A 27,615-nucleotide genomic window follows, 5' to 3' on the forward strand; every position below is an offset into this window, starting at 1 on the left:
CATAAATTTTGAGATTTTTAATTTTTACAAATGTTTGAAAGAATCACTGAGCACACAGTGATAAATATTCCAGCAGTTGATAGGCACCCAATGAATGGTATTTTCCTGAATTCAGTACTGGGATCCAAATTTATTACAAAAAGATTTTGTGCTGATGGCAGCAGAACTCCCTCACTTGACCAAAAATAAAAAACAGGTCTGATTTTACCTTACAGATATCTAAGATTAATGATGATCAGAGATGAATTACTACATCCACGTAGGTTAGTTTTATCACTAAGTCCCCTTGCTCCCTCCCCAGATTTAACTGGTGAGGTGAAGAAGGAATTATAGCTGTGATGTGGTAGAACCCAATCCTACAGCTGGGTCACTACAGATGGAGCCGGGGCATGGAAACCAAATCTGGTTACAGGTGTAACAATTTCAAAGTGAGGTCAAACAAAGCTAATGTGCAGGAAATTCCAAGCTCCTCACTCCCATCTTCTGCTGGTCAGCGCTGGCGGTTCTAGAAGCCTTCAGTTCTTTCATTTCTTCCCTTGTTTGAGTAGAAGACTGTCACTGCGAGGGAGATAGAAGTGAGTAATCAGCCCAGAAATCACAGGCAAAGCTGAGCCAGACCCTTACTACTGACTTGGGAGCATGAAGTGTCACACTCCAACAATGTGGACTTCAAGTCCTTTGAAGACCTTTTTTTGAACCCCCTTAAGCCTGCTGGGACAAATAAGGTAGAATCTGGCCAAACAGGCACAAAGGTGATCAGAGAGAGCATAGAAGATAAACCAGCTCTTGTTTCTTTTCTCGATTCTAAGCTTTTAGCCAGACACTACTAACTCAACTGGCTCTGCTCTGTCTCTTCCAGTTAACACTGGACAAATGAGGCTAAAACCATAAAATTCTGTCTGGCTCTGAAAGCGGAGAATGAGGTTTTCTAACATGGACTGGAAGGCTTTTGGAGAGTGATGAGAACATCTTTTCAAGAGATCATTACACCAAATCAACCCAATATACTACAACCATCTAAGTGCCTCCATAGAGCCCTCTGTTTTAACAGCAGGATGTCCAATACAGGTGGGACAGATTAGAGGACAGTCCTCAGATTATCATTCCTGTCTTCCCCATGCAAGGTTCCAAGACACACGCACATCTCCCACTTGACGTAGATGTTTGTATGGCCCCTGCAAGGAAAGGCTTCAAACTTCATATCACAAATGGGAACTGAGGTAGAAACAAAATGAACTGGTAGCCAGAAATGCCCAAGAAAAGCAACACCCAGGCCAAATACCAACACATCAATATCCTTGTTTCAAATACTAACAAAAGGATCAAAATAAAGTTGAGCGTCCTACCTTCCTCTGTGCCAGGAGATGTTGTAGTGGGGTGGAGAGGAAAGAGAAAACAAAAGAGAAAATCATTGGATTGAGAAAAAAATAATTTATTTTTGCAGTAAGCAAGAGTGCACTCTACTTAATTGTGTTCTCTTGCATCAGGATCTCAGAGGAAAGATCCTGAGAGAGCTCCTGAAAAAAGACTAGTTTCACCAGGAAGGTGTGGGTAAATTGCCTCCCAGCAGCCACCTGTCCTCTTACCTGGTAAAGCCCTCATCCTGCAGGTTCAGTACCAAGTTATCTGCTGTGAGATACACACGGTTTTGTGAGCCAGCAATCTGAAAAAGAAATCCGTTATAGAGATCGTATGGAAAAAAGCTTAAATACGCAAGGAAGGACAGCATTAATAATCACTCTCTCCCTCAAGATACAGCTCTCTTGCTTGTATACACTTAAAATCTTAGTTAAATGAATACAGTTTTCAAAGCAAACTACGTAATGTCCTTTCTTCCCATCCCAGTGCCGTCAGACTTTTAAAAAGCAGTGATCATTCTGTCTCCTTGTCAGACAGACCTTTGATCCCATGCCTATCTGTCCCCTCTTTGCAGTGTGCAGCAAGCCAGGGGCTTGTGGTGGCTGCAGCTGAGGGAGGGTGATGAGATCTGATTTGGATCTGGCCTTGTCATATGAAGGGCATAAACTCCTAGCCTTGCATATAATGGCCGATCACTGCTAACTAAATCTTTAGATCTATTTGATCAAAAAAAGAGCAGAGCTGGGAGAAAGATCAGGACAGGGCAGGTCACATTCGCCTTAAATTCATCATACGGCCACCGGGCTAGAAGGAGAGAGCAACTGCAGAAGAAACATGGAAGTTCCCTGCTCTCCTACTCACCGTTTTTGAGATGTTCTGAGCAGCTCGTATCTTACGTAGTTTGATGTAGCCTGGATTCCTGCTCAGAGCTTCACCGAGGTGCAGGGTACGGTTATGGAAAAAAACCTGGCAATGAAACTCGCTGCCTTCAATTAATTCCTCCTAAGGAATTCACACAAATATATCAACACGTATCAGCAAATTCTCAAAGGGAAAAAAAACCAAAACACTGCTACACCACTAATTTGGGCCTCTAGGCAAGCACATTTTTACGTTTCCAAATGTAAAAATTCCAAAAAGTACAACGTTATTGCCCCACACAGCAAACAGTAATTACATCTTACAACAGGGAGCAAAGGCTCATGGTGTCTTCTGCCCTGATCTGTAACCTCAGACAAGTAACTGCATTTAATCCTCACTCCAACAAACTGCAGGGAAAAACAAACCCGAGACCTACTTGATGCTATCATCTCCTCAAAGTCTGCTAAACATGAATCCATGCAACAAATTCCAAGGCCTGTCAAGCTCACAAGCCACATCCCACAAAACACCCCAAAGCAGGATATCATCTTAGCAGCTGTAGCTTCTCCTTCAGCCTGAACAATCTTCTGCTTCTGCTCCTGCTTGGCCTTCTCCACCAGGAACTGTGCACGCTGTGCCTCCTGCTGAGCTGCAGAGAGAATGGACAAAAGCACTCAAAGCAGATCCCATCTCTTGAATCCTCTGCCATGACTCTATGGCTGAGGCCTGGGAAACTCATGCTTCTGTAAGAACTGACAGTATTCTAAGGCCACATCCACAAGAAAGAAATGCATAATTTTGCCATTGTTTTTTTTTAATAAAACCACAACCTCTAAGTATAATAATGGCAAGTACTACTTCCCATAAGAAGTAGTAGGGAAGTTCCCATTCATGACCCATTCCACTAGCTATGGCCCAAAGTTTTCTGCTAATACTTGGAACAATCTAGTTAGCTCCATTACTAAGGAAGCTGGGGCCTGTAACCCTGAAGTTGTATCAATGCAAAAATATTGACACGCTAGCTCAGATTTGCTTCCTTGCTTATTAATACAATAAAAAGGGAAAAGCAACCCACCCTTTCAAGACATAAATTGCACTCACCCACTTGCTTGGCCTCCACAGCCGCTGTGTATTCACGACTGAAACTCAGCTCTGTGATAGCCACATCATCCAGGATGAGGCTGAAATCCTTGGCTCTCTCTGTGAGTTCTCGCCTAATGAGCAGAGACACCTGAAACACAAGCACAGCAACAGCACTTCACACAGGCTGTTTCCCACTTGCTGTGCACTACAATACTGAAGCACAACTGCTCTTCAGTTCAACCACAGCACGCCAGAGAGACAATATCTAAAACAGAGCTTGGACATTAATGCCTGTCCTCTGAATCTATCACCACTAACTCACTCTCCATATTCAGAGCTATATGTGTAGCATTCCAAAACTTAATTACAGCTATTTATAATTCCTTAACAATGCTACACAATTAGCACTAGAAAAAAACCCAACTTATTGAAGGTTTTTAATTTTTTTTACCTTCCACATCCTATCATACGCAGTTCCACAGTTGCCATATTTGTTTTGGGTAAGTATTTTCTCCTGCATTTTGAATTTTCCACCGTTTGGAATTTGAGTTTTTCCTCAACCCTTCATCGAGTGACTCGCAAGCACATAACTTACAAGGAGTCACTTTCTTTCCTTCTGAATCTAAATGCTCCATATTTAGATTCAGAAGATTCATACATAGATTCATACATATCACTTTACAGTAAAGACTGCTAAACACAATTTAACTCACTTGGTTCAGAAGTCTCACAGTTACCCCACGGTCCTCTGCTTCTGATAAACCCAATGCACAGATACTGCTTCTTTGCTGCCACACACTCCTTTTCTATTCATTCATGTTATACAAGATCTAACACATTAAGTTGTCTCCTCAGTGCACACCAGGCAGCTTTTCATGTCTTTCATAACCCCGATGTTCCTGTTACTGCCCAATTCCTAAAATAAAACCTGGACATTTATTTCTGTTATTTGCTTTTTTTTTCTGTCATGGATTCGAAACAAGTTAAAGATACTTTGCATTTTCTCTTCAGCAGTCTCATGCAGGAACTTCTCCAAAGCATTTTAAAAGAAAATCAGCAATTCCACTCTCCTTCATTTAGGATAAGCGGCAGATCACAGAATCACCGAGTTTGGAAAAGGCCTCCCAGGATCATCCAGTCCAACCACCCACCTATCACCAATAGTTCTCACTAAACCATGTCCCTCAACACAACATCCAAACGTTCCTTGAACACCTCCAGGGTCGGTGACTCCACCACCTCCCTGGGCAGCCCATTCCAGTGCCTGACCACTCTTTCAGAGAAGGAGCATTTCCTAACATCCAGCCTAAATCTCCCTTGATGCAGCTTGAAGCCATTCCCTCTAGTCCTATCACCAATTACATGAGAGAAGAGGCCGACCCCCAGCTCCCTACAACCTCCCTTCAGGTAGTTACAGAGAGCAATAAGGTCTCCCCTGAGCCTCCTCTTCCCCAATACACTCTCAGAATCCATGGAGCTCAAATTATTAAAACATAAACATATAGGTAAAGGCTTTTAAAAGTTAGTAATTTTTATAATTTTGCAACCCCTCCAGGTTCCCCCCTAACCCTTCTCTAAACAGAAATGTTTAACAATCTTCTGTAGCATCTATCACCAAACACTTACCATTTTGCTAACTTCTGACCTGCTTCTCATTTCAGCTCCACTCAAACTGTTCAGTTTGTTTTGACATCTCCCTTGATACCCACAAAAGGTCAGACAATCATTTCAAGACAGATCCAGTGCTACATGCTCACTATGATTTACATTAGCTCTCCCTCCCCCATTATTACATTACGTTTTGCATTCTACACATCATGAAACCAACGCTCCTCTCAAAAGCTGGTGGTACAGCTTTGGCAACTGTATCAGAATCAAACCACAAGCAGAACACAGTTCATACCCTTTCTGCTAGCAGATATGCATCTTCCACCCCTTTTACTGTTCCCCATGTGCACAATTTAAATGTCCTTTGCAATCTGAGCAGAAGCTCCCTCAGGAAGGGTCACCTGGGCTCTCTGTGTGATGAGCTGCGAGGCATTGAATTTGGCCACCACGCTCTTGAGCACCTCGTTGACGATGGAGGGCAGGACCCGCTCCTCGTAGTCCAGGCCCAGGCGCTGGTACATGCTGGGCAGCTCTGCGGCATTGGGGCGGGTGAGGACGCGCAGTGAGATGTTCACCATCTGCAGGTCTGAACGGAGAGACATGAGCGGGGCCGGCTCCAGGTCTCCCACCCCACAGGCCCCGCCGGGATCCGCTCTTACCTTTGGAGCCTGTGGGGGAGGAAATTTTCCGCGGCCGGGCACGGATATCATAGATGATGGGGTACTGGAACCAGGGAATCCTGCGAAGGATCGGGACGCCTACATCAGGGGAGGCCGCACGGGCACCCGGACTGGGAGGAGAGGGGTAGGTCCTACCTGAAGTGCAGCCCTTCAGCAAGGATAGTGTCCTGCTGCACGCCGCCAATGCGGTTGAAGAAGATGGCCCGCTGCCCACCTTCCACTGAGAGGAGAAACAGCGCGGTCAGCGAGAGTGGAGGGATGCGGGGGGGGGGGAAGGAAAAACGGGGCGCGAGCCCGGGGAGCACTCACCGATGAAAACGGACTCGCGGACTCCATAGGCCAGGGCGCCGGCGCCCAGCAGCAGCTTGAGGGCGGTGCCGACGCCACGCGGCCCAGCCGGCAGCCGCCCCGCCAGGTCCTTCAGGCTCTGCGCCATGGCCGCGCCGTGCCGCGCGCCCCGCCGGGAAGGACACCGGAAGCTGCCGCTGCCTTCCGCCGCGCTCCGGAAGTGGTCCCAGGGGGAGGGAGGGGAGGGTGCCATCTTGGGCGGCTGCGGCGGCCATTGGCGGCGCTCGCGGTGGTGACGCTGCGTTGTGCGGCTCGGACAAAATGGCGGCGCCCAGGCGGCCGCGTGGGGAGAAGGAGCAGGATGAGGATGATGCTCTGTTAGAGGCTAAGCGCGTCCGCGGGCAGCGACGGCTTCTGGTGGTGCTGGAAGGGGCGAGCCTAGAGACAGTGAAGGTGCGGACGGAGGGGGTCGGGCCGGGGGATGCTCCGCGGTTTCTGTTGTCAAACTGTCCGTGCTTTGGCCTTAGGTGGGGAAGACGTTCGAACTCCTTAATTGCGACAAGCATAAGGCGCTGCTGCTGCGGAGCGGCCGGGACCCCGGAGAGGTGCGGCCCGACATCACCCACCAGGTACCGCCTAGGTACTGGCAGCATGGACTGCCCTAGGGCGTGTGGGGCCATGCCGGTGTGGCACTCGCTGCAGGAAAGTGCCCCTGGAGTGTGGGGTATCGTCTTATGGCCCTGGGGCGGGAATGAAGTTAGCTTCACCCACCATACTTGTGCTTAATAACGTGTGTTTATATTTATTTGTGTATGGGATTGCTTGTTTCTCAGCATAACAGGAGTACTTGTATGGCCACTCCGTCTCTTGTCACGTATGCAGTTGTGGAGTCTTTTCCAAGATCCCTCCCTTGCACCTTTTCAATTTCCACTACTACATTTTTGTTTTGTTTCAGAGTCTTCTCATGCTTATGGACAGCCCTCTGAATCGGGCTGGTCTTCTGCAAGTTTACATCCATACCCAAAAGAATGTTTTAATTGAAGTTAATCCTCAGACCAGGATCCCAAGAACATTTGATCGATTCTGTGGTCTTATGGGTAAGCGATTCATGCTTTGTACTGGCTACAGAATTATGTAGGGTGGTGGTTAGGAGCAGAAGAGTTGTGTGAAAAATTAAGAAGCTACACTGACTCAAAAAAAAAAAAAAAAAAAAAAAAAGTGAGAAAAGAGAAGGGAAATGAAAGTTTCTTTTTGTGAATTCCCAGCCACATACTCGGAATACATACCATACTTCCTAGTACAGTAGGGAGTTGCCTGCGTGAGAGTATGCTAATGGCAAAATAATTCTCTGATCAGTGTTTTGTTTTGTTTTTTTTTTTAAACTTCTTTAGAAGATGCTGGGAACTCTGAAATTCTTTCTAGTTGAGCTCTCACCAGCAGGCAGAGAATGTGCTTCCTCCAGCAAGAGAACAGACTGCTTAACTAATGTTCTTCTCTTTTGTCAGTTCAGTTGCTGCATAAGCTTAGTGTTCGAGCAGCTGATGGTCCTCAGAAATTGTTGAAGGTAAGCAGTCGTTCACTGTTTACAGGTAATGGTGCAAGATTCCTCTTTGCAGCCAGTAATGTATTTGCTTTGAGTGCAGTATATATTGTGGACTTGTCTATCTGACAGAGCCTCTTATCTCTACACTGCTATTAATTTTTTTTTTCTGTAGGTTATTAAAAATCCAGTCAGTGACCATCTACCTGTGGGCTGTATGAAGATAGGTACCTCTTTTGCAGTTCCAAATGTGACAGATCTGCGTGAACTGGTTCCTACAGCAGAGCCAGTAACTATTGTTGTGGGAGCTTTTGCCCACGGTTCAGTAAGTGCATGTAGCCTTTTTACTTAGGAGTTGTAAATATATTTATGATTGTAGGTTTTAGTGCCATTTTTGAGGGTTGTTTGTTTGTTTGTTTGTTTTAAACTTCTCTATTCTTTGGGAGCTTTTCCTGCAACCCCTTCTCTGCTATAGTCCTGTTAAGAAACTGCCCAGCTCTGTGATACTGGGGCCTTTCACTGAAGAGAGGGCTATCAATTGCTTTGAGGAGCTTTAACGTGGCAATACTAGGTCTTGGATGAACCATGGTCATATAGGAGCAATGATGTGCCTCTGAAACGGATGAAAGAAGATGGGATTAAGTGATAGTGTGCAGCTTGATATACAGTCAGATATGTATTTTCCTCTTCTTTCTCCCCCCAGGTCAATGTGGACTATACAGAAAAGATGATCTCTATCAGCAACTATCCCCTCTCTGCTGCCCTCACATGTGCTAAAATTACTACTGCCTTTGAGGAAGCCTGGGGAGTAGTATGAACTTCTGTCTCTGCTGCTGTCATGATGGACTGCTATACAGTGACTCCAGATTCTGGAGAGGCTTTTTTTAGTTCTTTGTGGACCTGGTGCAGCTTTGGGCTCCTGAAAAGGAAAAGCTTCAGTTTCTTCTTTGTAGCTCCTGGAGCAATGCAACTTTACATGGAGGTGCCCCACCAACCCTTTTTCCTCCTATTAAAGGTAACTTTTCATAAGACTGTGTTTTGTACTTAATTTTTTGTAAATGAACAGCGTGGATATCACCCTTGATAGTAAATCCAAATTTGTTGTGGAGCCAAAGTTCTTAGCTGGGCCCAGCAGCTCTTTTGCTGTAGTGGGTGACAGCTCATGACTCCCACACTGATGCACCCTGGAGGAAATGAGCTGAAGCAGATATGAAAAAAGAACAGGAGCAACTTTATCTTGGATGACAAACGTAGAAAAGTCAGAGGGTAGCTCCATTCCAATATAGTGCCCGTGTTGAGTGTTTTACAATCATCTGATATCAGCAGAGAGACGAGAGTGTCCACTGGAGGGCGGCAGAGAGATAAGGCAACATACAGAAAGTGGAGGGTCTGGAGGGAGACAACTCCATTCCCCTCCTTTTGGGTCTTTGACCCTGTGCTTTCTCTTTTTCCCCCTCCTCACGTTGAAAAAAAAGTCATACTTCAACACAGCAAACTTGGCAGGTGGTGCTTTGCTTCTGGAGTGTTAAATCAACTCCTACAAATGCATGGGTGGTACAATCTGAAAAAGAAAGAGCTACTATTAGACTTGTTTCAGTTGTCTTGTTTCAGGGCTGTAATGCTGCTGTTTCACTTCACCGCCTCGTCCCAGTGTGGGATTCCTGCGAGGTGTCCCTGAAAGTAGCACAGCCTTACCTGTTGGCTGTTATTCTGCTTTTTTTAGCTTTTCTTTTCGTGGCACAAGTAATTTGCGAATATAAGGCAACACCAGTAATAACGTGAAAAACAACACGTGGCCAAGGAAATAAATAGACTTGTACACCTGCAAAGAGAAGGGGTTAAGGGTCAGCAAGCAGACTTCAGCTAAGACCACATGAGAGGGCAAGCAGGGGTAAAAAGGACTGGTTGCATAGATTGTGTGTTTAAGGTTAATAAATACCTTCATCCATTTGTCCCAGGTGAAAAGGCAAAATGGCACCAGAGAATAACCCATAAACATCCAGTGGTTAGTCTGCTGTAGCACATAGAAAATAGGCTGCAAGGCAGTGATGGAGGCCAAAGTGCTTAAAGTAGGACTGTCCCGAACAAGGTTTATAACCTAATGTAAAGAAAAATAAAGCTCTTCTCAGTTGGATGTCTTAACAGTTGTGTCTGTAGGCTCTGCAACCAGACCATCCTTGTTAATTAACTTTGGTAACCGGCAACAAAAAACTAAGTACCCTATTCTTGAAGTTTTAATCAAAAAAGAAAAGGCTAAATATGGAATATTTTTCTTTCACTATCAGAGATTTAGCTGCCTTAGTGAGAGGCATTCTCACGTGCTTGTCTTCCAACCTTCCCAACTGGCAAGCACTTCAGTTGCAATATGCTCATGTGCTAGTTGTACTGTAAAAGCTGATGGGAAGAAAGCTATGGCTTGCCAGTGTTAAGCTAGGAATTTAGTGAACCTTTGACCAGAACAGTACCATTGTGAACACCAATTTCTAAGTGAGCAGTTATTAAACCCTTCAATGTGGAGTTTCCAGACTCAAGGGGAAACGTTAACGCAGGTGACTTCATTCTGCTGAGTCTGACAAGGCGCACCTGCTTTTCAACGATGACTATAAGCAGCTCCATTTGAAAGCACACCAGGTAGCCAGAGTGTAGTCCATGCCAAATAGCCAGGAAGAACAGGGCCAGTGCCTGTGAGAGCAGTTTGTTACCCAGGAACTTCAGGCGCTTGAAGATGTAACTAGAGCAGAGTAGAAACAAAGTGCTTCTAGTACACTGTTTATCCTTCTCTCTCCATGTCAGAGATGTAAGGCCCAGGGGACCGTGTCTTCACGTTTCCCTGTGGTAACAGAAACAGCTAGACAGTAGTTGCCCTCAGAAATTGGGGGCAACTTACACTTCAGTCTTTATCTTAAATGCCAGCTAGTGGGGATAGGTGGTTCTTCTGACAACACTCACAGAAATGAGGATATTTTACAATTCAGTTGTGGTCCAGCAAGATCTGAACCAAAAAGCTGTGTCATTGCACAGGAGGCATCAAGAAGCAGGAAACAGCTGCCAAACTGCATCAGCCACTAGACCAGTTTGGCAACTGTTTCACCTGTTCTGCAACTGTTTGGCCAAGAAGGCTAGAGAGCCCACTGTAGTTCCATTCTAGCCCCCCCCTCCAGCTTTTGCCATTTTCAACTTCTTGCCTCTTAACAAAGAACTGCTTTTTTAAGTTGGATTCAAAGATCTACCCAACTCAGTAAGCTGTTTCAAATAGGAGTAGGGTGAGAACTGAGAACTAGCAGATGCTGAGTGCTCCCTTCTCAACTTATGATCTTGGTTCTGTTGACACAGGTACTACTGACATTACAGAAGTAGAAATTTTTCCTGCTCACCGGGCCACCCAAGCATTGGTGTTGGTGTTGAAAGAAGCAATGGTCCCTGTGAACAAAGGTGTTGTCTCATACAGCCAGACCTTCATATTGGCACAGGCATCCCACATAGGTTTTCCACTCTGGTCAGTCCCATTGTACCCTAGACCAACAAGGATGCAGACACCTTCCTACAGAAAAAGACAGAGGAAGGATAATAAAAATACATCACTTTCTTTTTCTTTTTTTTTTCCTGAAAGGCAGAGCTGGGGACATACTGATTCTGTGCTCACTGGACAGTACCACTGCAGATGGAGAGAATGAGTTAAAATCTTCTCTTTTTGATTAGTTAACCCTTGTTTTACTTAGAGCAAACTACACTGATCTGCATTGATACCCAGATACTTGAATTTCTTCCGTTTAGTGCTAAGTCCAACCAAAAGCATACTTTGTAACTTCAGAGGTGCTAACTTTGTTCATTTGCCTTGTTTCTAGAAATACTTCTGACTCACCGTAACAAGCCAGCAAGTTACGTATTTGTAGAGTATAATTTTGCCCCAGACCAGTATGTAACCACAGCGGAACCAGAAAGGCTTCTCCTGCAGAGATAGAACAAATTAAACATGAAAATGAATGAGTTCTGGCTATATAAAAGGTGGATAGCTGAGATCTCATTACTGTCTTTCATATTAATCTAATCAATATGTTGCGACACTAAATAAACTGGACTAGCAGGCTACAGGGTTATATGAATCCATACACCTTTTACTTCCTTTGGTGATATTTGACTGTACTGACACACGTAGTCTGGAATTAGCATAATCATTGTGGGAATTGATACCCTCATTTATTCACACTGGTACAGAAAGAATGAACAAGGACTGACGTCCCTGTTCCTTGCAGGGGAGTTGGACTAGATGATCTTTAATGGTCCCTTCCAACTCTGAGGATACTGTAATTCTATAATCTGCAGATTGGAATTGCTTGTTAGGAGTTTTCAAAGAACCTCAAAGACTCTGTAAATTTTTAATTCAAATGAGTCAACCTGGAGAATCTGCTGCTGCATCCCTCTACACAAAATACGTTGTTGAGAGAAGCAGATCAAGTTTTTCTTTCAAAGCTGGCCTGTACTCAAGGATAGCTCACCTAATAGAGTCTACACAATGAACCTCCATCTTCAAATTTTAAAAAGCCTTGGAAACTACTATGGCAGAGTTCTTTGTGTGCAATGGTTAAGCAGTTATTAAAAAGTAACAAACTACATGTTAGGATTCCAAAAACAGCTGTACCATCCAAGATGAATTCTCCATTTGTAAAAGTTTTTATGTGGTTCTGTTCAATTAAACACGTTCTCGTTCTGCATCAAATGGAATCCATAGGACAGGCAGCAAAGCCAAATCAGTTATGGGAAGGCATAGCACTAGTTGCTGACTTATCTTCTTTTTGAATTGAGGCAAACCTAAAAAGTACAATGGCCTTCCTCTACTCCTGTAGATCCAGTGCCCTCCAGAGAAGTAGAATTCTTGCACGTATCAGAACTGTCAAATATATACATACCATGTAATCATCTGAGATGAGGTATTCATCAGAGATGTATGGGCTTGACAAGGTATAGGTCACTAGAAATAAGAGACCCAAACTCAGGCGCTTGAGAGCAGGCACAAAACTGAGAAAGAAAAATATGAAGGTCAAGGAAAAGCCCTGTTTAAAAACAGAAGTGGAAATGAGGAGTATGGGGAGACAATGACAGGGGGTTACCACATTCCACTGCAGCAGATGCCTCTACTTGGAAGCTGGGGTGCTGACCGTATTCCAGGTCAGGACTGAGTCTGTACTAAACAAGTCAAATGTTAACATTTGTGCCCCCGAACAATGCTAGGAAATTATGCAGAGTTTATGAGCACCTTCTGAATGGCTGCCTTCTCTTATAAATCACTTTTAGTCACGGTATTTCAGTGTCCAGGTAAGAATACACTCTGCTGCAGGGAATGCATGGGGGGATTCAGCATTCTGGGATCTTAGGAAAGCAAGGAGCTAAGTGGATCTCATTACCTATTGGGTCTCTGGCCTTGAACGTCAGTCATCTCACCCTTTGCCAGTTTCTGATAGTCTGTCATGGAGAACTGAGGCCCCACCATGAAGGCACCATAGAAATAGGAGAATCCTGAGACCTCCAGCAAGGTAGGAACTCCCCGGACAGCAAATCGACGCTGCTCAGGGGTCAGGAACTCCTGCACCAAAGGGATTGGATTAACATCATCCTAAGGGTTGTCATACTTAGCTCTGGATGTTATGTTTCAGTGCATCTCCTTTATGGTCTAAGCTCTTACTCTCCACATACAGGGAACTTTTAACTTAGTACTTCATGTTCATTCCTCTCCTCATTGCTATCACTATCTCCAGTCCCTCCAAACAGCAACAAGATCTAACAGCTGAGACCAGCTGCATAGATCTATACTCCCAAAAAAGCTCAAAACAAGGAAGAAATCTGTTAACATGCAACCCTGCCAGCACAGATGCACAGTAAAAGCTCTGTATCTGACCATTACCAATCCCTCACTGCAATAGTATGTACCCAGACCATGCTGTCCTACAGTTCCTACTTCTTGATGCAAGGATTTAATGTCTTCAAATACTTGAAACTTCTGCTTAAGAGATTTCAGATGAACATTTTTTTTCTTGCAGTTTGTGATGACTGCATGGACACTGAACTCTGGATCAGGGCCTGTACAGGAGGTGAGAAACAAAGACACCTAAAGTAGTATTAAGAGACTGTAGTAAGTGTTCTGTCCTCTTCCGCACACTGTGCTGTGTGACTTCTGTCACTATGTAATCTTCTCTAATAACAGGGCCAGAACAAATGGCAAAAATCCACAAAGATATGACATGACTCAACAAAAGAAAGGAAGATGGGAACTGAGATCCAGTGCTGATGGTTTCCACATTAAGGGAATACTACCCACAAGACACAGAGCATTGGAGATTGGGAATCTAAAGCAACAGATTTGGGGAAAGCAGATGGTGAGGAATTTGGAAGGGGGCAGAATTATATTTTGACACAATTCAGTGCTGAAGCAACTTTTGCCCTTCTGTAATTGCTACAGTTTCTGTTCCAAATTATTTTTTTCCACTCTGGAATTCAGTGCTCTCAGATATTCACAGATAATCCTCTCTCAGATCTGGCTTTTGCCAAACAATGAATGCAGCTTACTAACTTACATCCTTTGAACCTGATTTTGTGTCTTCTAGATCACTGGAATAGCAAACTAGAGGAAGGAAAGCGTATTTGTGTTCTACTCACCAGATCTTTTCCTCCATCATAGTAATCAATGGCCAAGCCTGGAGATGAGAAACAATCATTTGAAGATTTATGATGGACTATTTGGGATAAGCAAGCAGTCCTCTTCCCTGAGGCATGGCTTACAGAATGCAAAATATAACAAGGTAGCATTGCTTACCAATTAACTTGAGAGTCAAGACACAATGTGGCATTGTCCACTTGATGTCATAGTGCTCTGTGGCTGTGAAGTAATAGCCAGCCATAAGGTATGTCTGAAAGAAATAATTATTTGGGTTATTTAAAGCAAACCTCCAGCAGTTTTTGATCTGTTTTCATTTTTCCACCTATATTTGCTACTGAGAACTGCAAAAATGAACAGAAAGCTCTTTCTACAAACTGATGCAAACTGACATAAAACTTCCTTAGGAGGAAGTTTATCACACAGAGGGTGGTGACACACTGGAACAGGCTGCCCAAGGAGGTTGTGGATCTCCCCATCCCTGGAGGCATTCAAGGCCAGGCTGGATGTGGCTCTGGACAGCCTGGTCTGGTGGTTGGCGACCCTGCACAGAGCAGGGGGGCTGAATGATGTTTGAGGTTCTTTTTTAACCCATCCCATACTATGATTCTATGATTCTGTGATGCAGTAAGAAAGGGAATTTTACCATCTGAAAGACAAACGTGGTGAAGATGGCAGTGACTGTGCGACCCATAAGTCTCAGGATGAGAAACTGTATTAGAACACATAGCAGTGAATGAAAGAACTGCATCCCTGTAGAGAGAGAGAGATGAAGCAAAAATGAGATTTTCCCACTACAGGTCCTCCCAAACTGCAGCAATCTCTGGGCCTAGTAGCTCTCTCTTCCAAAGCTCATCTTACCAAAATTGAAGTAAGCAATTGAGAGTCCTGTGAACACATTGTAGAGATGAATGAGGTAGGTCTCCTTCTGGAAGAGGAAATAGCGCTGGAACAAGGCAAAAGGATATCCTGAATAGAGGGGGAAAAGATGGAAGAGTTGTAAATTAGTGTAAGCAAGCAGCAGCATTTGTAATGGTCCACATTATAGCTTTATTGAACACTTTACTAGGAATATGCACTTGACGTAGATACATCACCAATACAGGCCATGGTATAATTGCTGATACTGTATTTCCATCTAAGGGTATAAATGCTAGATGACTTAGTGGAGTTTCTGGCCTTATACACTACAAGAGGAGGGATAGTGCTGAAATACATATATCAGACTTCGGTGGACTACTCTCTCACTCCTCCAAATTCTGTGACAACCACGGCGAATATTACAAGGCAAGGGAAGATAAATTTTATAAATGGTTTATACCATTGCACTGATCTCGAAATTCAGTCCCTGCTCCCCCTCAGTGACCTCTTATATGATGCTGAGTAACCTTATGGTCAATGGCTCTATGTCCAGGTGGAGGCTGGTGGCAAGTGATGTCCCCCAGGGGTTTGTCTTGGGACCAGTACTCTTTATCATAGACATAAACGATGGGATTGAGTGCACCTTCAGCAAGTTTGCAGAGACACTAAGCTGAGTGGTGCTGTTGATACGACAGAAGGAAGGGATACCATCAAAAGGGACCTAAGCAAACTCAAAAGGTTAACCTAATGAGATTCAACAAGGTACTGCACTTAGGTCAGGGAAATTCCAGATGTGTGTACAGAGTGGGAAAAGAACTCCTTGAGAGCAGCTCCACCAAGAATAACATAAGGGTCCTGGTAGACAAAAAACAACGTGAACCAGCAGCATATACTCGCAGCCTGAAAGGCTCTGAAAGTACTCTGGACTTCATCAAAGAGGGGTGGCTGGCAGGGTGAGGGAGACAATTGTCTTCTTCTACTTTGCCCCCAATAGATCCATCTGGAGTACTGTGTCCAGGTCTGGGGCACAAGAAAAACGTGGAGATTTTTGGAGTGGGTCCAGAGGAGGGAAATGAAGGTATCAGAGAGCTGGAACACCTCTCCTACGAATACAGGCTGAGGCAGCTGGACTTGTTCAGCCTGGGGAAAAGAAGGCTCCAGGGAGACCTCATTGTGGCCTTCCAGTACTTAAAGAGAGCTTACAGGCAGGAGGGAAATCCACTTTTTTGACAAGTAAATAGGGACAGGACAATGGGGAATCATTATAAACTAAAAGAGGAGACATTTAGATTAGATGTCAGGGGGAAATTTTTCATTGAGAGGAGTGAGGTGCTGGAATAGGCTGCCCAGAATTTGTGGATGTCCCACCCATGGGGGCATTCATTGCTAGCATGAATGAGATCCTGGGCAGCCTGAACTAGCAGGTGGAAATCATGCCCTTGTCAGGAACTGGATGGGCTTTCAGGTCCTTTCCAACCCAACCCATTCTATGATTCAGTGATTTTGTGATGTTTAATCCCAGTGCTCCCCAAGTGACCTCCAGTCATACATAATTTCTTTTTTGACTCTTACTTTAGATTTGCATTTGATTTGTTAAGTACTGTGTATACAAAACTGTAACTAAAGTCCACTGGGACTACACATGCGGTATTTTGAAAAGTTAAAGTAAGAAGCATTTCCTATTAAGTAGCTCAGATAAGTGGAAGGAGGTTTTTCCTTGCATTTTCTATAGTTTAGAACGTGTTCCAATTTAGGAATGACTCCAGATTATTATCTGTGGCTCTAGTGAGAAGTTAAGTATTTGTGAAGCACTTCAGTAGTACAGCGAGATGGGCCATACAATCTCCCAAGAGTAAATTAAATTGTTGCCTTAAGGGTTCAGGTGAGGGTCATGAAGTATACAATAAACACTGCCACTTACAAGACAATAAATGTGTTTTAATACATATTGACATGGTACGTTTTGTCCATCTTACAAGGATCAGAAGTCTGTTCACGCAAATGGTGTTTCTAAAGGCGTATGCATAAGGAAGTTGAACTGGGATAGTAAAAGCAACTTTATATCTGGCTATGAAATGTCTGTCAGAAATATGTACAAATGCTTTACTTCGCACATTTGTGTTCTCTTAGCCTGATTAAAATCAAAGCAAGCAAATCTACCCCAACAAAAAAATCCAGAAAAATAACCACAGTGCTGGTGCCCACACTACTTATTAGCCTGGCTGAAGCTTGTAGCAGTGGATAGATGTCTGCTACCTGAACTAAGGGAGTAAAAGTAGCAGTAAGTAGTCACGTTTTATATGCTGCAATAATAGGGTAATGAAACGCACATTCTGCTGTGCAGTGTTTGATGGATGGAAGCTTTCCAATAAGTAAAGCCAAATCTAAACACTGTGAGAGGAAATGACAAAGTGTACTGTTATATCAAGTACACGTGCTGCAGTCAGTGCTAACAGCTGAGAAGACTGGAAGCATTTTCTGGCCCTTCCCTTCTCCCCCACGTCCCTCGTGAAGGAATTACAAAGTCTGGGACTTGGGCTACCTTGTAGATCCCGGAATGCTGCATGCTCTACTAAGTCCAGCTGTGTACCTCTTTCTTCTAGAAACTCAACTGCTTTTCCCCCATTTCCTCAGCTTCTTGCCATCTCTCATTCTGCCCTTCCTCCTTATTACTGTTCTTTCCTCATTTTGCGTCCTGCACCAGTTTCCACTTTGCAGACTCTTTCTCATGCTCAATGATTGTCCAGTGTCCACATTCCACAACTCATTGCCCACAGACCCTAGCAACCTTGCTCCTGGATGCTCATTCAGCCTTGCTCTCCCTTTTGCAAGAGCAGTTCCTAATTCCCATACAAAACGCCTTACTGAAACCTTCCTTTCCCTTTCTGCTCTACTTCTGTCCGGTTCTTCCAAACCTATTGCATCCACCACAGCATTTGTCCTTCAGCCCAAGTCAGCAGCATCTTCCTTTACCATCCCTGAAAGTCAGCAGAGGAGGAAAGAAGTAATTGTCACACAGAGTTCAGAACACGGGCTCTCAGATACAAGAGTAATTCAAAGAATTAAAACAATTCACATGATTAAAAAATAAGGCATTGCCTATCAGCCTCGAGCTCAGAAACATATAGACAGATACTATTTTTTCTCATTTCAATTTTCCTGTGGAACAGATACTATTCAAGTTTAATAAAACCTATTAACAATAATAAAACCTATTAACAACTGCCCACAGCTCTGTAAAACCAAAAGTGGTAAAAAAAAATAACCTAAGAAGTATTACTGTTGGCTCATACTGAAAGTTAAAATACTTAAGTTTCAAATGGAAAAATCTTTTCCCCTTTTGAAAAAGCACGAGAAAAATAAGATTAGAAATACAGGCAAAGTACAATTTATTGCTGCTCATCAACAGTTTCAGTTTTCATACATTTTCTCAAAAATTAGTGCAATCTCGCTTCAATTTTTCAATTTTTAATTAAAAAAAAAAAAAAGGTTTCCATCAATTTCTGTGGACAGAATTAATTTGTGCCTGAACACTCCAGCGTATCTGTCTCCAAACTGTAAAGAGCTGAAATTTTGTCCATTTTCTCTCACCCCCAACCAGTGTTCCTGCTCTTTAAGCAGCCCTGTGTCACATTCCATGCTTATTTTTTTTAACCCCACACAGGATATCATAGAATGGTTTGGGTAACACTGCTCTAATTAAAAAAATAAAATTACATTACAAGTCCTCTCAGATGGAGGGCTACTAACACACAGCATGTCTGTTTGAAGAAAGCTAGCCATTTAAGGCCCACTCTTGCACTACACAGGTGCTACTGCTGTTCAAAAGTCGCAGTGTCAGCACATTCTTCTGATAAGCAGAACAAGTTGCTCCTGCTGTGGGCTACAGTTTCCTTACAGCTTTCCTGCACACAGATCATTTTCTCAGTTTTACAATTGGGCCAATTCCACCCTACAGATATAAACTTTAACCCCCACGTGGCAGTAGATACTGACTATCAGTGGACATTATGCTGCAGCCTGTCTGCTACGGAGCACTCCCATCTATTAAGTAATTAGTTGTTCTGACCGATAACAGTGGCAGCACTCCCACCCCACCACGGAGTCCTTGAAAGAGTATGAATTAGCACAGGAAAGCAGTTACACAGAAATTAGTGTTGCCATCTGGAAAACCTGCTGTCATATTTAGATAGGTTGGATTGAGGACACCACGCAGCTTTCCTTTCACCGTTCAGAAACAACAGGAACAGAGGCCCTGCTCCTCGGTGCTGATGAGACCACGTCTATCAGCTCCCAGTCTGCCAAATTCATCTTTTGCAGCTCTTTCAGACAGAGCTGACTGAGACAGGAAAGCGGTTGTAATGCTCCTGGAGAAAACAGAAGGCGACCTGCTGATCCAAGGTAACTCTCCTCTTCTGCACACCATCAAACTGAAAAGCTGCCTGCACGCGCCGTTGGTTTTTTGCCTCTAGAAAAGACTTTTTATAGCAAGGAATTAGCAATTGATGCAAAAGTGACAAATCAGCTGAGACATGCCTCTGATGATAAAAAAGATGGAAGAATTTATGGGAACAAGAGGACAATCTCTGATTAAGAGAACCCTGGAGTTAAAATGGAACAGCTTCTTTGCCACAGGCATTTGGGAGGGTAGCGGATTGCTGCACAACATCAAGGTTGTACACAAACACAAGAATCTAACTGAACAAAAATGTAAACGATTAAGAGGCTGGATTAGGCAGGAGGGCTAATTCCAAGCAAAACAGGCCTTGTTAAATTCAACACATCCTAGAATGTGTGACAAAAGTGCCTTTTTCCAGAGATGAAACTGCAAATAAGAACACCAGAAGCCTTCTCTTATTTTTAAGTCTTTGCTCCTTTTGTTTCTCCTTTTCTATATGCTTTTTCATGCTCCATTTCATCTTCATGCTTCTTCTCCTTTTCCTATTGCTGATCAGTTAACTCTACCTTCATTAAAATCCAGAAGATCAATTGCCTCTGTGTTCTTGTAAGAGCACTAAAACTAAAAGGACAGGGGCAATGGGAAAAACAGATGTGTTAAAATGTAAGCCCTACCTAGTATTTTGACTTCAAAGGTGTTCTCTTTTTCTGCCTATAATAGCACAAGAATTCCACAGCTTTAAGAATCGGCGCACATGTGTGAGAATTTTAATTCAACACAGGAGTGTACTTTTAGACATCCACTTATAGTGCTTCAGTTTGCACCACCTCAAAGCATGTGAGCAGCATTCCTTTCAGATGAAACGGAACTGAAAATACACTCCAACAGGTGATCTGTCCACATGGATGGGCTGAAGAAAATTCAGAGAAAATGCCTGCAAACCATTGGTGAGAGGTGGAAGTTGAGGAAAGAATACTCACTTGCGAGCAAAGCAGATGATTTCTAGGACTTATAGGAAAAGCATAACTCCCGCACGTCACTGCTATGTCTGTAGAACAGGGCACACTTCCCAGTAGTGTTCCTGGCAGGCCTGGGTAGATCAGTGGGTCAGTTTTGGCTCAGGGCTGTAAAAAGCACACTGCCCCCACCTCCACGTGAGGCAGTGCCAGGTAGCTTTGCAAGGCAATGTGGCAGCATGGCCAGATCAGCACATTCAATTCTTGGGGATCACGCTCGACTTAACTGCTAGCCACATAAGAAGTAAGGCCAACCTAAAGCCTTAAATAGACAGTGTCAAGGCCTCCTGGCTCCTGGCTGAACAGTGACAGCAGGAAAGAAGCCAGTCTCCCTTCAAAGACAAAAAGGACAACCTCTTCTCTCTTCCCATAGTTGGAGGTGCTCCCTCCCTTCCTCCTGCACCAAGTGAGTGCAGCACTGGCTCAGCCTGCTTACTTCAGCAACCAGAACTCTGTAAGCATGCTGCTAAGAACACCAGTGTCTTCCATGCTGACTTGAAGACAGCACTTCCCCAGGTAAAACACTGTGCTCAGTGAAGGCTGACTGGGCCCTGCACCTAGCGAAGAACAAGGTGGAATACATCTCTTGGAAGGCAAATTCATATCACTGAATCACACCACATTTTTTTAAATTATAGGGCCTGCTAGAACTACACTTAAAAGTAATACTGCTTATAATATTGTCTAATTGCAGCCAAATTTCTTCAAAGTTTATGCTTATAAATTTTCACATGTGAACTCTGAAGTTTGTTTTCAATCCTGTACAGTTTGAATAATGGACTCCGCTCACGTTTTATTCTTTACATCCTGCTTTACAGGATGTAAAAAAGGTGCATCACTGATTAAAATACTGTGGGGTGACAAAAATCCCCATTGTTTACTCAGAAACATGTTCTTACAGTCTCTGTCAGTTTGCTGAGGAAATGTGTCCTCTTTAGGATTACTCAAATTTTTGTTCTTGGTTACTCTTCCTTCCTCCCCATCGTTTCATCCTATCTTTACCTTTTTTTTTCTCCTCCTAACAATGACAGACTGTTCACAGTCTTAAATGACACCTTTTGCTTATTTCAGATCATGCTTAAGTGAATATTCTTACTCTGAATGGAGAGAGTTGGTTCAGAATATTTTTTCAAAGACAATGCAGCTTTCTCCAGAAATTAAAATAAGAAGTTGCAAAGTCCTTTGCAATTCTTCCCATTTTTCAGAAGGCTGTTTTTTGTCAGTTTCTGGTAATCTCCAGAACAGTGAAACCCTGGAGACGGTCATTGCAGTAGAAGTGCATAATCTAGATGGTGAACTGCATCACTGGAGGAGAAAAGAGCAACAACTCTTTAATCCACGCTTAGAAAACAAAAATCATACTTCATCCTCATTGTCTTGTTCTGATATAACTCAGCAGTACTAGCTGCAGGCAATAAAAACAATTTTCTTCCTGAATCCCTGCAAACACCTGAAATGGAGGAAGTCAAGAAAAAGCAACACTTCGCTTACCCTAACGCAATTTCCAGCTTTTCAAAATGCCTTTCGTTTTTGCCCCGCGCCATCCTATGATGTGGTCATCAACAACAGTTTCCTTACCAAAGGCTGAAAGCCATCGGTAACAATAAGAGGACTGTAAGCTAAGCTGCAATGAAATGAGCATTTCTCTTAATGCCAGTGTCAGGTTAAGAAACTGTTCTCACTCTCCTGTTGCTGTGGAGTGGTGCCTGGCACTTACTTTTAATGCAATCCTATAATGCTTTACTACCTATCCATTAAGCAGGAAAGCTGGAGCCAGTCCTCTCAGCCTGACTGCCCACACGACTTGCATGAGGACCAAACTGTAGGCAAGGCTGTTTTGCATGCCCTTAAGCTTCCTGTCTGAAGTTATGTCTTCTCCTGAATGCAATTAAGAGACACTGACGTAAGGAGAAAGGTCAGGGAAATGTATACCAAAACAAGAGGCTAGAGCTGCACATTTTGGGGATGCAGGGAAAAAGGACACAAGCAGGCTCCCAGCTCCTGATCCCAAGACCTTTAATACAAATTTAAAAAACTCTCTGAGACTTTATGCAACTGAGCATCAAACAGGTATAGTTATACTCACAAGTTTTGGGCTCAATTAATCTACTGACAGCAGTGGGCATCTCTTCTTACCATTAAGATGGCAAATCAGCTGCTGTTCATTTCAAACTAATAAGGGATTTTATTCACCCATAGGTCTCCAAGCAGGAAACAGTGCCCTCCAATGTCGTGTTTTAGTTTGTTGCTTCCAAAAGTAAGAAGCTCTAAGAACTGTTCAACGCACGCTCTGCAAATGCATTGCTCTACAGTATGTGTTTGCCTCCACATACACTTTCCAACACTTCTCCTAAATCAGTTCTTGTTGGACAAGTCCCTTGCTTACTTCAGTTGACTCGCCCAGTAGTAGCCTTTCTGCTTTTTCTGGTTTAGGTTTCTGCCAGGAAAGTAAATTGAATCAGCTTATAATTAAAGTCTCAGAGAGACATGTGGGAAAAGCTGTGGAGCTCATTAATTCACACTGACCTATCTGCACGTCCTGTATGTGTTTCCTATTACTTACTTTTCCTTCTTTTTTATACAGTTCAGCAGCTTCTGAGAGTTCAATGTCCTGTATCTACATTTGATGAGAAAAATGTTTTGGTTCAGTTTGATCTTATTGCAGATGAAATCAAGCATGAGTAAGTCTGGTCTAGACTGCAGTTACTAAGTGATACAACTTTTCCTATCTCTCTTTCAAAAAATGCACTTTCAGTTAGAGAAAGCTGTTTTTCAGACATCTCACACATTAGCTCCCATACTCCCTCATATACACTTTCAGCTTCAGAGAAAAGCTTTTATTTCCTTTCTTGATGACTACACCATCCTTTTTTTTTTTTTTTCTTCTCCCTCCTCCCCCCAGAACTTAAAGTTTCAGAGGTATCCCCGGAGATTTCTATCAGCAGACTGTAAAAACACACTTGAATGGATTTTTTGGGAGCTCTGACACATATCCCCACAGATATTAGCCATATCCTGACTCAAGCCTTGCCTCGACCATTTTACCCATGATTTTTAACTTAATATGTTCAGATAAGCATAAGAAGCATGTGTTTTGCAATACTGCAGGTGGAGCACAGGACAACATGCCAGTTTTTCTAGCCACTTAGACAGCAGGCTTCACTCACCCTACCTGGTAGTATGCACAAGCCACTCCTGCACGCTCCCATTGCTGCTGTAGACACAAATATGGTCCCTAGGCCAAAAGGTGCTTGGACAGGGCCGTGTCTCAGGCACTCTATTCTGAGTGTCCCTGCTTGAGTGAAGTGTGGCACAGATGGACACAGAGGACCTTGCAAAGCCCAGCCATGCTGAAAGCTCCGTGCACCTGTGGTTCCCTAGCATGAACCTCTCTGGTCCCGCTCTCCTTCGAGACCTGATGTACTGCAGCACCTGGCACATGTCTTAGGGCACATGTCTGGGACAGGCTGCCCAGGGCAGCAGGCACAGCCCCAAGCTGCCGGAGTTGAAGGAGCATCGGACATCGGACACGGGGTTTGAGCGCTGAGTGGAGACGGGAGGTGCTCTCGGGATCACGGCGTGCCCCTCCCAGCTCGGGATACCCTGTTCTACGGCGACAACTCCGCCAACAAAGTTCTGCACCCAGCAGCGCTCAGGACTCTCAATCGCGCCCACCCCGCACTGTGCAGGACGCCCGTCCCTCGCTATCCGGATCCACAGGTCCCGGTGCCGGGCTCTCCCCCTTGGCCCCGCGCCCGGACACGCGTCGCCCAGCACCCGGACACGCGTCGCCCCGCCGCCCGCCCTCTGCCCGCGGAGGCCCCGCTGATTGGGGGGGTCCGTGCCCGGGGCCGGAGCCCTCGGCCCCGCCCGCCCTTACCCATCAGGATGGACACGATGAGGCGCAGCGCCTGCTCCGACGAGCCCAGGGCCTCCGCCACCCGGGCCAAGCTCCAGCCGGACCCCGCCACCGCCATCTTCTCCGCCGGCCCCGCCGGCCGGTTGCTCCTGGAACCCAGCAGCGGCACCAACACCGCGGCCCCCGCACCGCTCTCGTCCCTCTCCGCGCCCATTGGCTGCTCTGCGCCGGCCACGCCCACTCGGCGCCTCCGATTGGACTGCCTTTGGCAGAGGGGCGGGGCTCTGCGCTCAGTAAGGCAAAGGTTACCCCGCGAGTGGGCGGTGCCGCGAGGTGTCCCCGCTAGCCAATGATTGGAGAAAGCGCTTCAGGGGGCGGGGTTCGATCCGAGAGGCGGGGGCGGGGCCGCGCCGGCGAGGCGGAGTTCGCCTTCCCATTGGCTGTGTCGGGACAGGAGAGAGCCGGGCAGGGAGGGGTAGGGGATGTGGTTGGGCAGGGGTTACTCGCGGGCAAGAGGCGCGTGGCGCTAGCGGTCGTTAGAGCGGAACCGGGCAGGGCCGCGCGGCGACGGGCTGTGGGGCATCGCCGCCCCGCCGCGCGGGGACCGAGCGCTTCGCTGAGCTTCCGGGGTGGCTTCCGGAGCTTAGCTCAGCTGCCGTGCCCCCGAGGGGGTCGCTTTCCCCACCGAGCGCCGTGGCACACTCCGTCCCTGCGGCATCCTGCTCCGTGCGGTCACCAGGTGGCTCTGCCGCACAGCTTGTGGTTAACTCGTGCTACGGGAGCCCTCTGGGTACAACTGGGTACAACGTCCTCCTCGGCGCCGGGTTCGGGTGCAGTGGAACTGATCCTCTTACTTGTGCTCCCTTTTCATGTGTCACTTAAGTCCTGCCCCAAGCGAGCTGGCAGCACAGGCACAGACCCGCTCGTGGGGAAGATTTCTTTTCTCCTGATTATACTCCGAATTGTATCTGTTGCACGTTACGCCCATTGCTTCTTGTCCCGGGGAAGAGCCTGGCTACGGTTCCATCCCCATGATAGCCAGCCTTCTGCCAGTAGCAGCAGTTAGATCCCGCTCTGTATCAGATCTGGCAATGTGCTCACATAGGCCTCACTGACTCAGAAAGCCAGGCTAAAGATCTTACCCCCTCTTGCCTTTTTCCTGGCTAAAAAATGGTTCCTCACTACTGGTTATCCACTGGACTCCGGTGAGTTTGCTCCCGTCTCTCTCTTGCTGGAGAACACACAGCGGGCACAGTAGACCAGACACAGCTTTATCAGTGCCATGTGGAGGGGAATAATCATTTGTCTTTATCCATTTCACCACAGTTTCACAGTAAACGATGTATTGTTGCTTGCTTTTTTTTTTCCCCTCATGCTTTTTTCTGCCCCAGAGTGGCAAAATTAGGGAGAAAAATAGGTTGAAAAAACTGCTGTCTTGAAAGAGGGCAAGTTTCCCTGTATGACAAGCAGTGCAGCAGAAGTCAGAATGCAGAAGTTAGCACAGTTAAGGGATGAAAATAATAAAGTAATGGTTTAACAGAAACCTCACAAAGCTCAGAAAAGCAAATGCCTTGCACCTGAGGTGAAAGACAATGTCTTAGGGGCACTAGGAACGCTAAGCTTCCCTTCAGATGTCCACAGTGAAACAGCGAGAAGCCATGGTTTCACACTGTCTGAGAAATTTCAATTAGACTGAAGGGCTGTTCATCATGGAAAGGGGTACTTAGCCTGGGAAATCTTCAGCCTCAGAGGTGTTCAGAAGACACCTTCATAAGGGCCCAAGGCTGACAAGAAAGTGAGAAAAATGGGAATAAAGAGTAATCAGTGCAGTAAGGAAGTGTGGAAGAAGGGGAGGTTTCAACTCTGGCTTCCACAAATCCCTTACAGGCAGTGCAGAGTGTGGAGAGTAGGGCAGGGTGGTCAGCAGGGGGTTAGAAACCCTTGTAGAGAGCCTCTTTGAGTTTATAGAAAGGACGTCATGTTCACCCTCACTGGTCGCTGTTAGCCAAACTTTTTGTAAAGCCCAAGAACTGACAATATCCATCTGTTTAATTGTGCAAATGTATGGGTTTCAAACTCATTTCCCAAGTTAATGAAGTCTCTGTGCACATACTGACTCTTATCATTCCCCTGGTTGTATTTGACAGGGAATGGGCTGCAGTACCTGTAGATATGAAAGTGCAGAGCCAGATCAGAGAGACAGGCCTGCTGGCATCACTCCTGAGTGAGCCCACTCCATAAGCAAACTTTCTGCCGTGTTTGGTAAAATTAAATAATCCTATAGATTTAATACTTCTTCTGGAGTTATAACCTCTTTTCTCTATCCTGCTGCCGAGGATAATCCACAAATTAGTTTAAAAGTGATGAATACAAGAAAGATCCAAAGAGGTCATGGAAACAATAAAACATGGACAAAACTTCTGGCTTGTTAGTTTTTATGTACCTACAAGTGGGAAACTATAACAGGAACAGATAGGCATATGTTTGTGTCTTAAACATCATCCTTCAACATCCATGTATCTCTTCCCCTTTTCCTGTTCTTCCCCTCCCTTCTCACCCCTTTTCTGTAAAAAATGAGGTCGTACGTGGAGGATTATGAGATTCCATGGCCTTGCTACAGAGGTGAGGCTGTAACTTGGCATCAGCCATGCCACTGTTTCTGTAGCATACCTCACCTCTTATTGGGACATTTGTTCTCTACTGGGATTGCAGGTGGGACATAGAGCATTGGATTTAGCTTTCTGCATGCATCAGTGCATCTGTGGCTCAAGCACAGCTGTGTCTCCTGGCGGATGCAGGCTCCTCTTACTTTTAGAAAGGCAAAAGCCCTGGTTTTGTAGGCCACATTGGCAGTCAGCAGAAATGGCTTTGGACCGTTTTGATCTGTCTCTGGTAGTGTCCTCTTGAAGTCACCCACTGGTCCATCCACAAGTCTGATCTATGATTTCAGACAAAGAGGGAATTAAGGCTTTCCCTTAATTAAGGGAACTTGGTGGGCTGGATAAACTTCTAGGTCCTTAATTTTCTTGAGTAGCTGAGGTAACAAATCCACGAAACACTGTGTTAGTGCACATAGTAACTCATTTGAGATGCCTACTGTGTGAAATGAGAAAAAATCACTTGCAATCACTTTGCTATATGTACAACAAAATAGATTTAGATTTTCTTGCTTCTGTAATTTGCTACTGTCATATAAGGGCTTCTGGTCAGAGCACAGTGCTGATTTTGAGGCCATCATCAGGCCATGATGAATGCCATTATTTTTTTAAACATTCAGGGCACTGCTGTGTTTAGGGAGAGAAGGAGGAGGAGGAGACATCATCAAAAATCTTTCTTTACTGTCTTGGAAGTATATAGTGATTCTGTGACACTGCATCATTGCTCACTGTGAAACTTAAGGTTCCTGTTGGCT

The 27,615-nt window shown here is 44.9% G+C and overlaps 3 protein-coding genes across 4 annotated transcripts; 1 reads left to right on the forward strand and 2 right to left on the reverse strand.

The window, feature by feature from the left end:
- Positions 1-2: 2 nt before the first annotated feature.
- On the reverse strand, positions 3-6,074 carry PHB2 (prohibitin 2). 2 transcript variants are annotated; one of them, XM_048928262.1, is made up of 9 exons: positions 5,901-6,074; positions 5,727-5,811; positions 5,571-5,650; positions 5,313-5,497; positions 3,322-3,451; positions 2,766-2,869; positions 2,221-2,298; positions 1,587-1,663; positions 3-1,352 (listed from the first exon to the last, which is right to left on the reverse strand). In XM_048928262.1, exons 1-9 carry the CDS (start codon positions 6,025-6,027, stop codon positions 1,343-1,345), a joined length of 876 nt encoding a protein of 291 aa, XP_048784219.1. In that variant the 5' UTR covers positions 6,028-6,074; the 3' UTR covers positions 3-1,342. The 2 variants fall into 2 exon arrangements, with proteins under 2 accessions (XP_048784219.1, XP_048784227.1); XM_048928270.1 differs by lacking the exon at positions 3-1,352 and having other exon boundaries at positions 1,583-1,663.
- A 36-nt stretch (positions 6,075-6,110) lies between these two features.
- EMG1 (EMG1 N1-specific pseudouridine methyltransferase) lies at positions 6,111-10,824 on the forward strand. Its single transcript, XM_048928362.1, has 7 exons — positions 6,111-6,332; positions 6,407-6,508; positions 6,835-6,976; positions 7,385-7,443; positions 7,595-7,744; positions 8,123-8,434; positions 10,753-10,824. Exons 1-6 carry the CDS (start codon positions 6,201-6,203, stop codon positions 8,234-8,236), a joined length of 699 nt encoding a protein of 232 aa, XP_048784319.1. The 5' UTR covers positions 6,111-6,200; the 3' UTR covers positions 8,237-8,434; positions 10,753-10,824.
- LPCAT3 (lysophosphatidylcholine acyltransferase 3) lies at positions 8,630-24,432 on the reverse strand. Its single transcript, XM_048928212.1, has 13 exons — positions 24,225-24,432; positions 14,930-15,037; positions 14,715-14,821; positions 14,228-14,321; positions 14,071-14,108; positions 12,822-13,000; positions 12,327-12,435; positions 11,282-11,368; positions 10,794-10,960; positions 10,003-10,150; positions 9,359-9,517; positions 9,115-9,241; positions 8,630-8,980 (listed from the first exon to the last, which is right to left on the reverse strand). The coding sequence occupies exons 1-12, from the start codon at positions 24,415-24,417 to the stop codon at positions 9,125-9,127; spliced, it is 1,506 nt and encodes a 501-aa protein (XP_048784169.1). The 5' UTR covers positions 24,418-24,432; the 3' UTR covers positions 8,630-8,980; positions 9,115-9,124.
- Positions 24,433-27,615: the final 3,183 nt, after the last annotated feature.

Source organism: Lagopus muta, chromosome 1 (genome assembly GCF_023343835.1).
Source record: "Lagopus muta isolate bLagMut1 chromosome 1, bLagMut1 primary, whole genome shotgun sequence".
NCBI classification, from domain to species: domain Eukaryota; kingdom Metazoa; phylum Chordata; class Aves; order Galliformes; family Phasianidae; genus Lagopus; species Lagopus muta.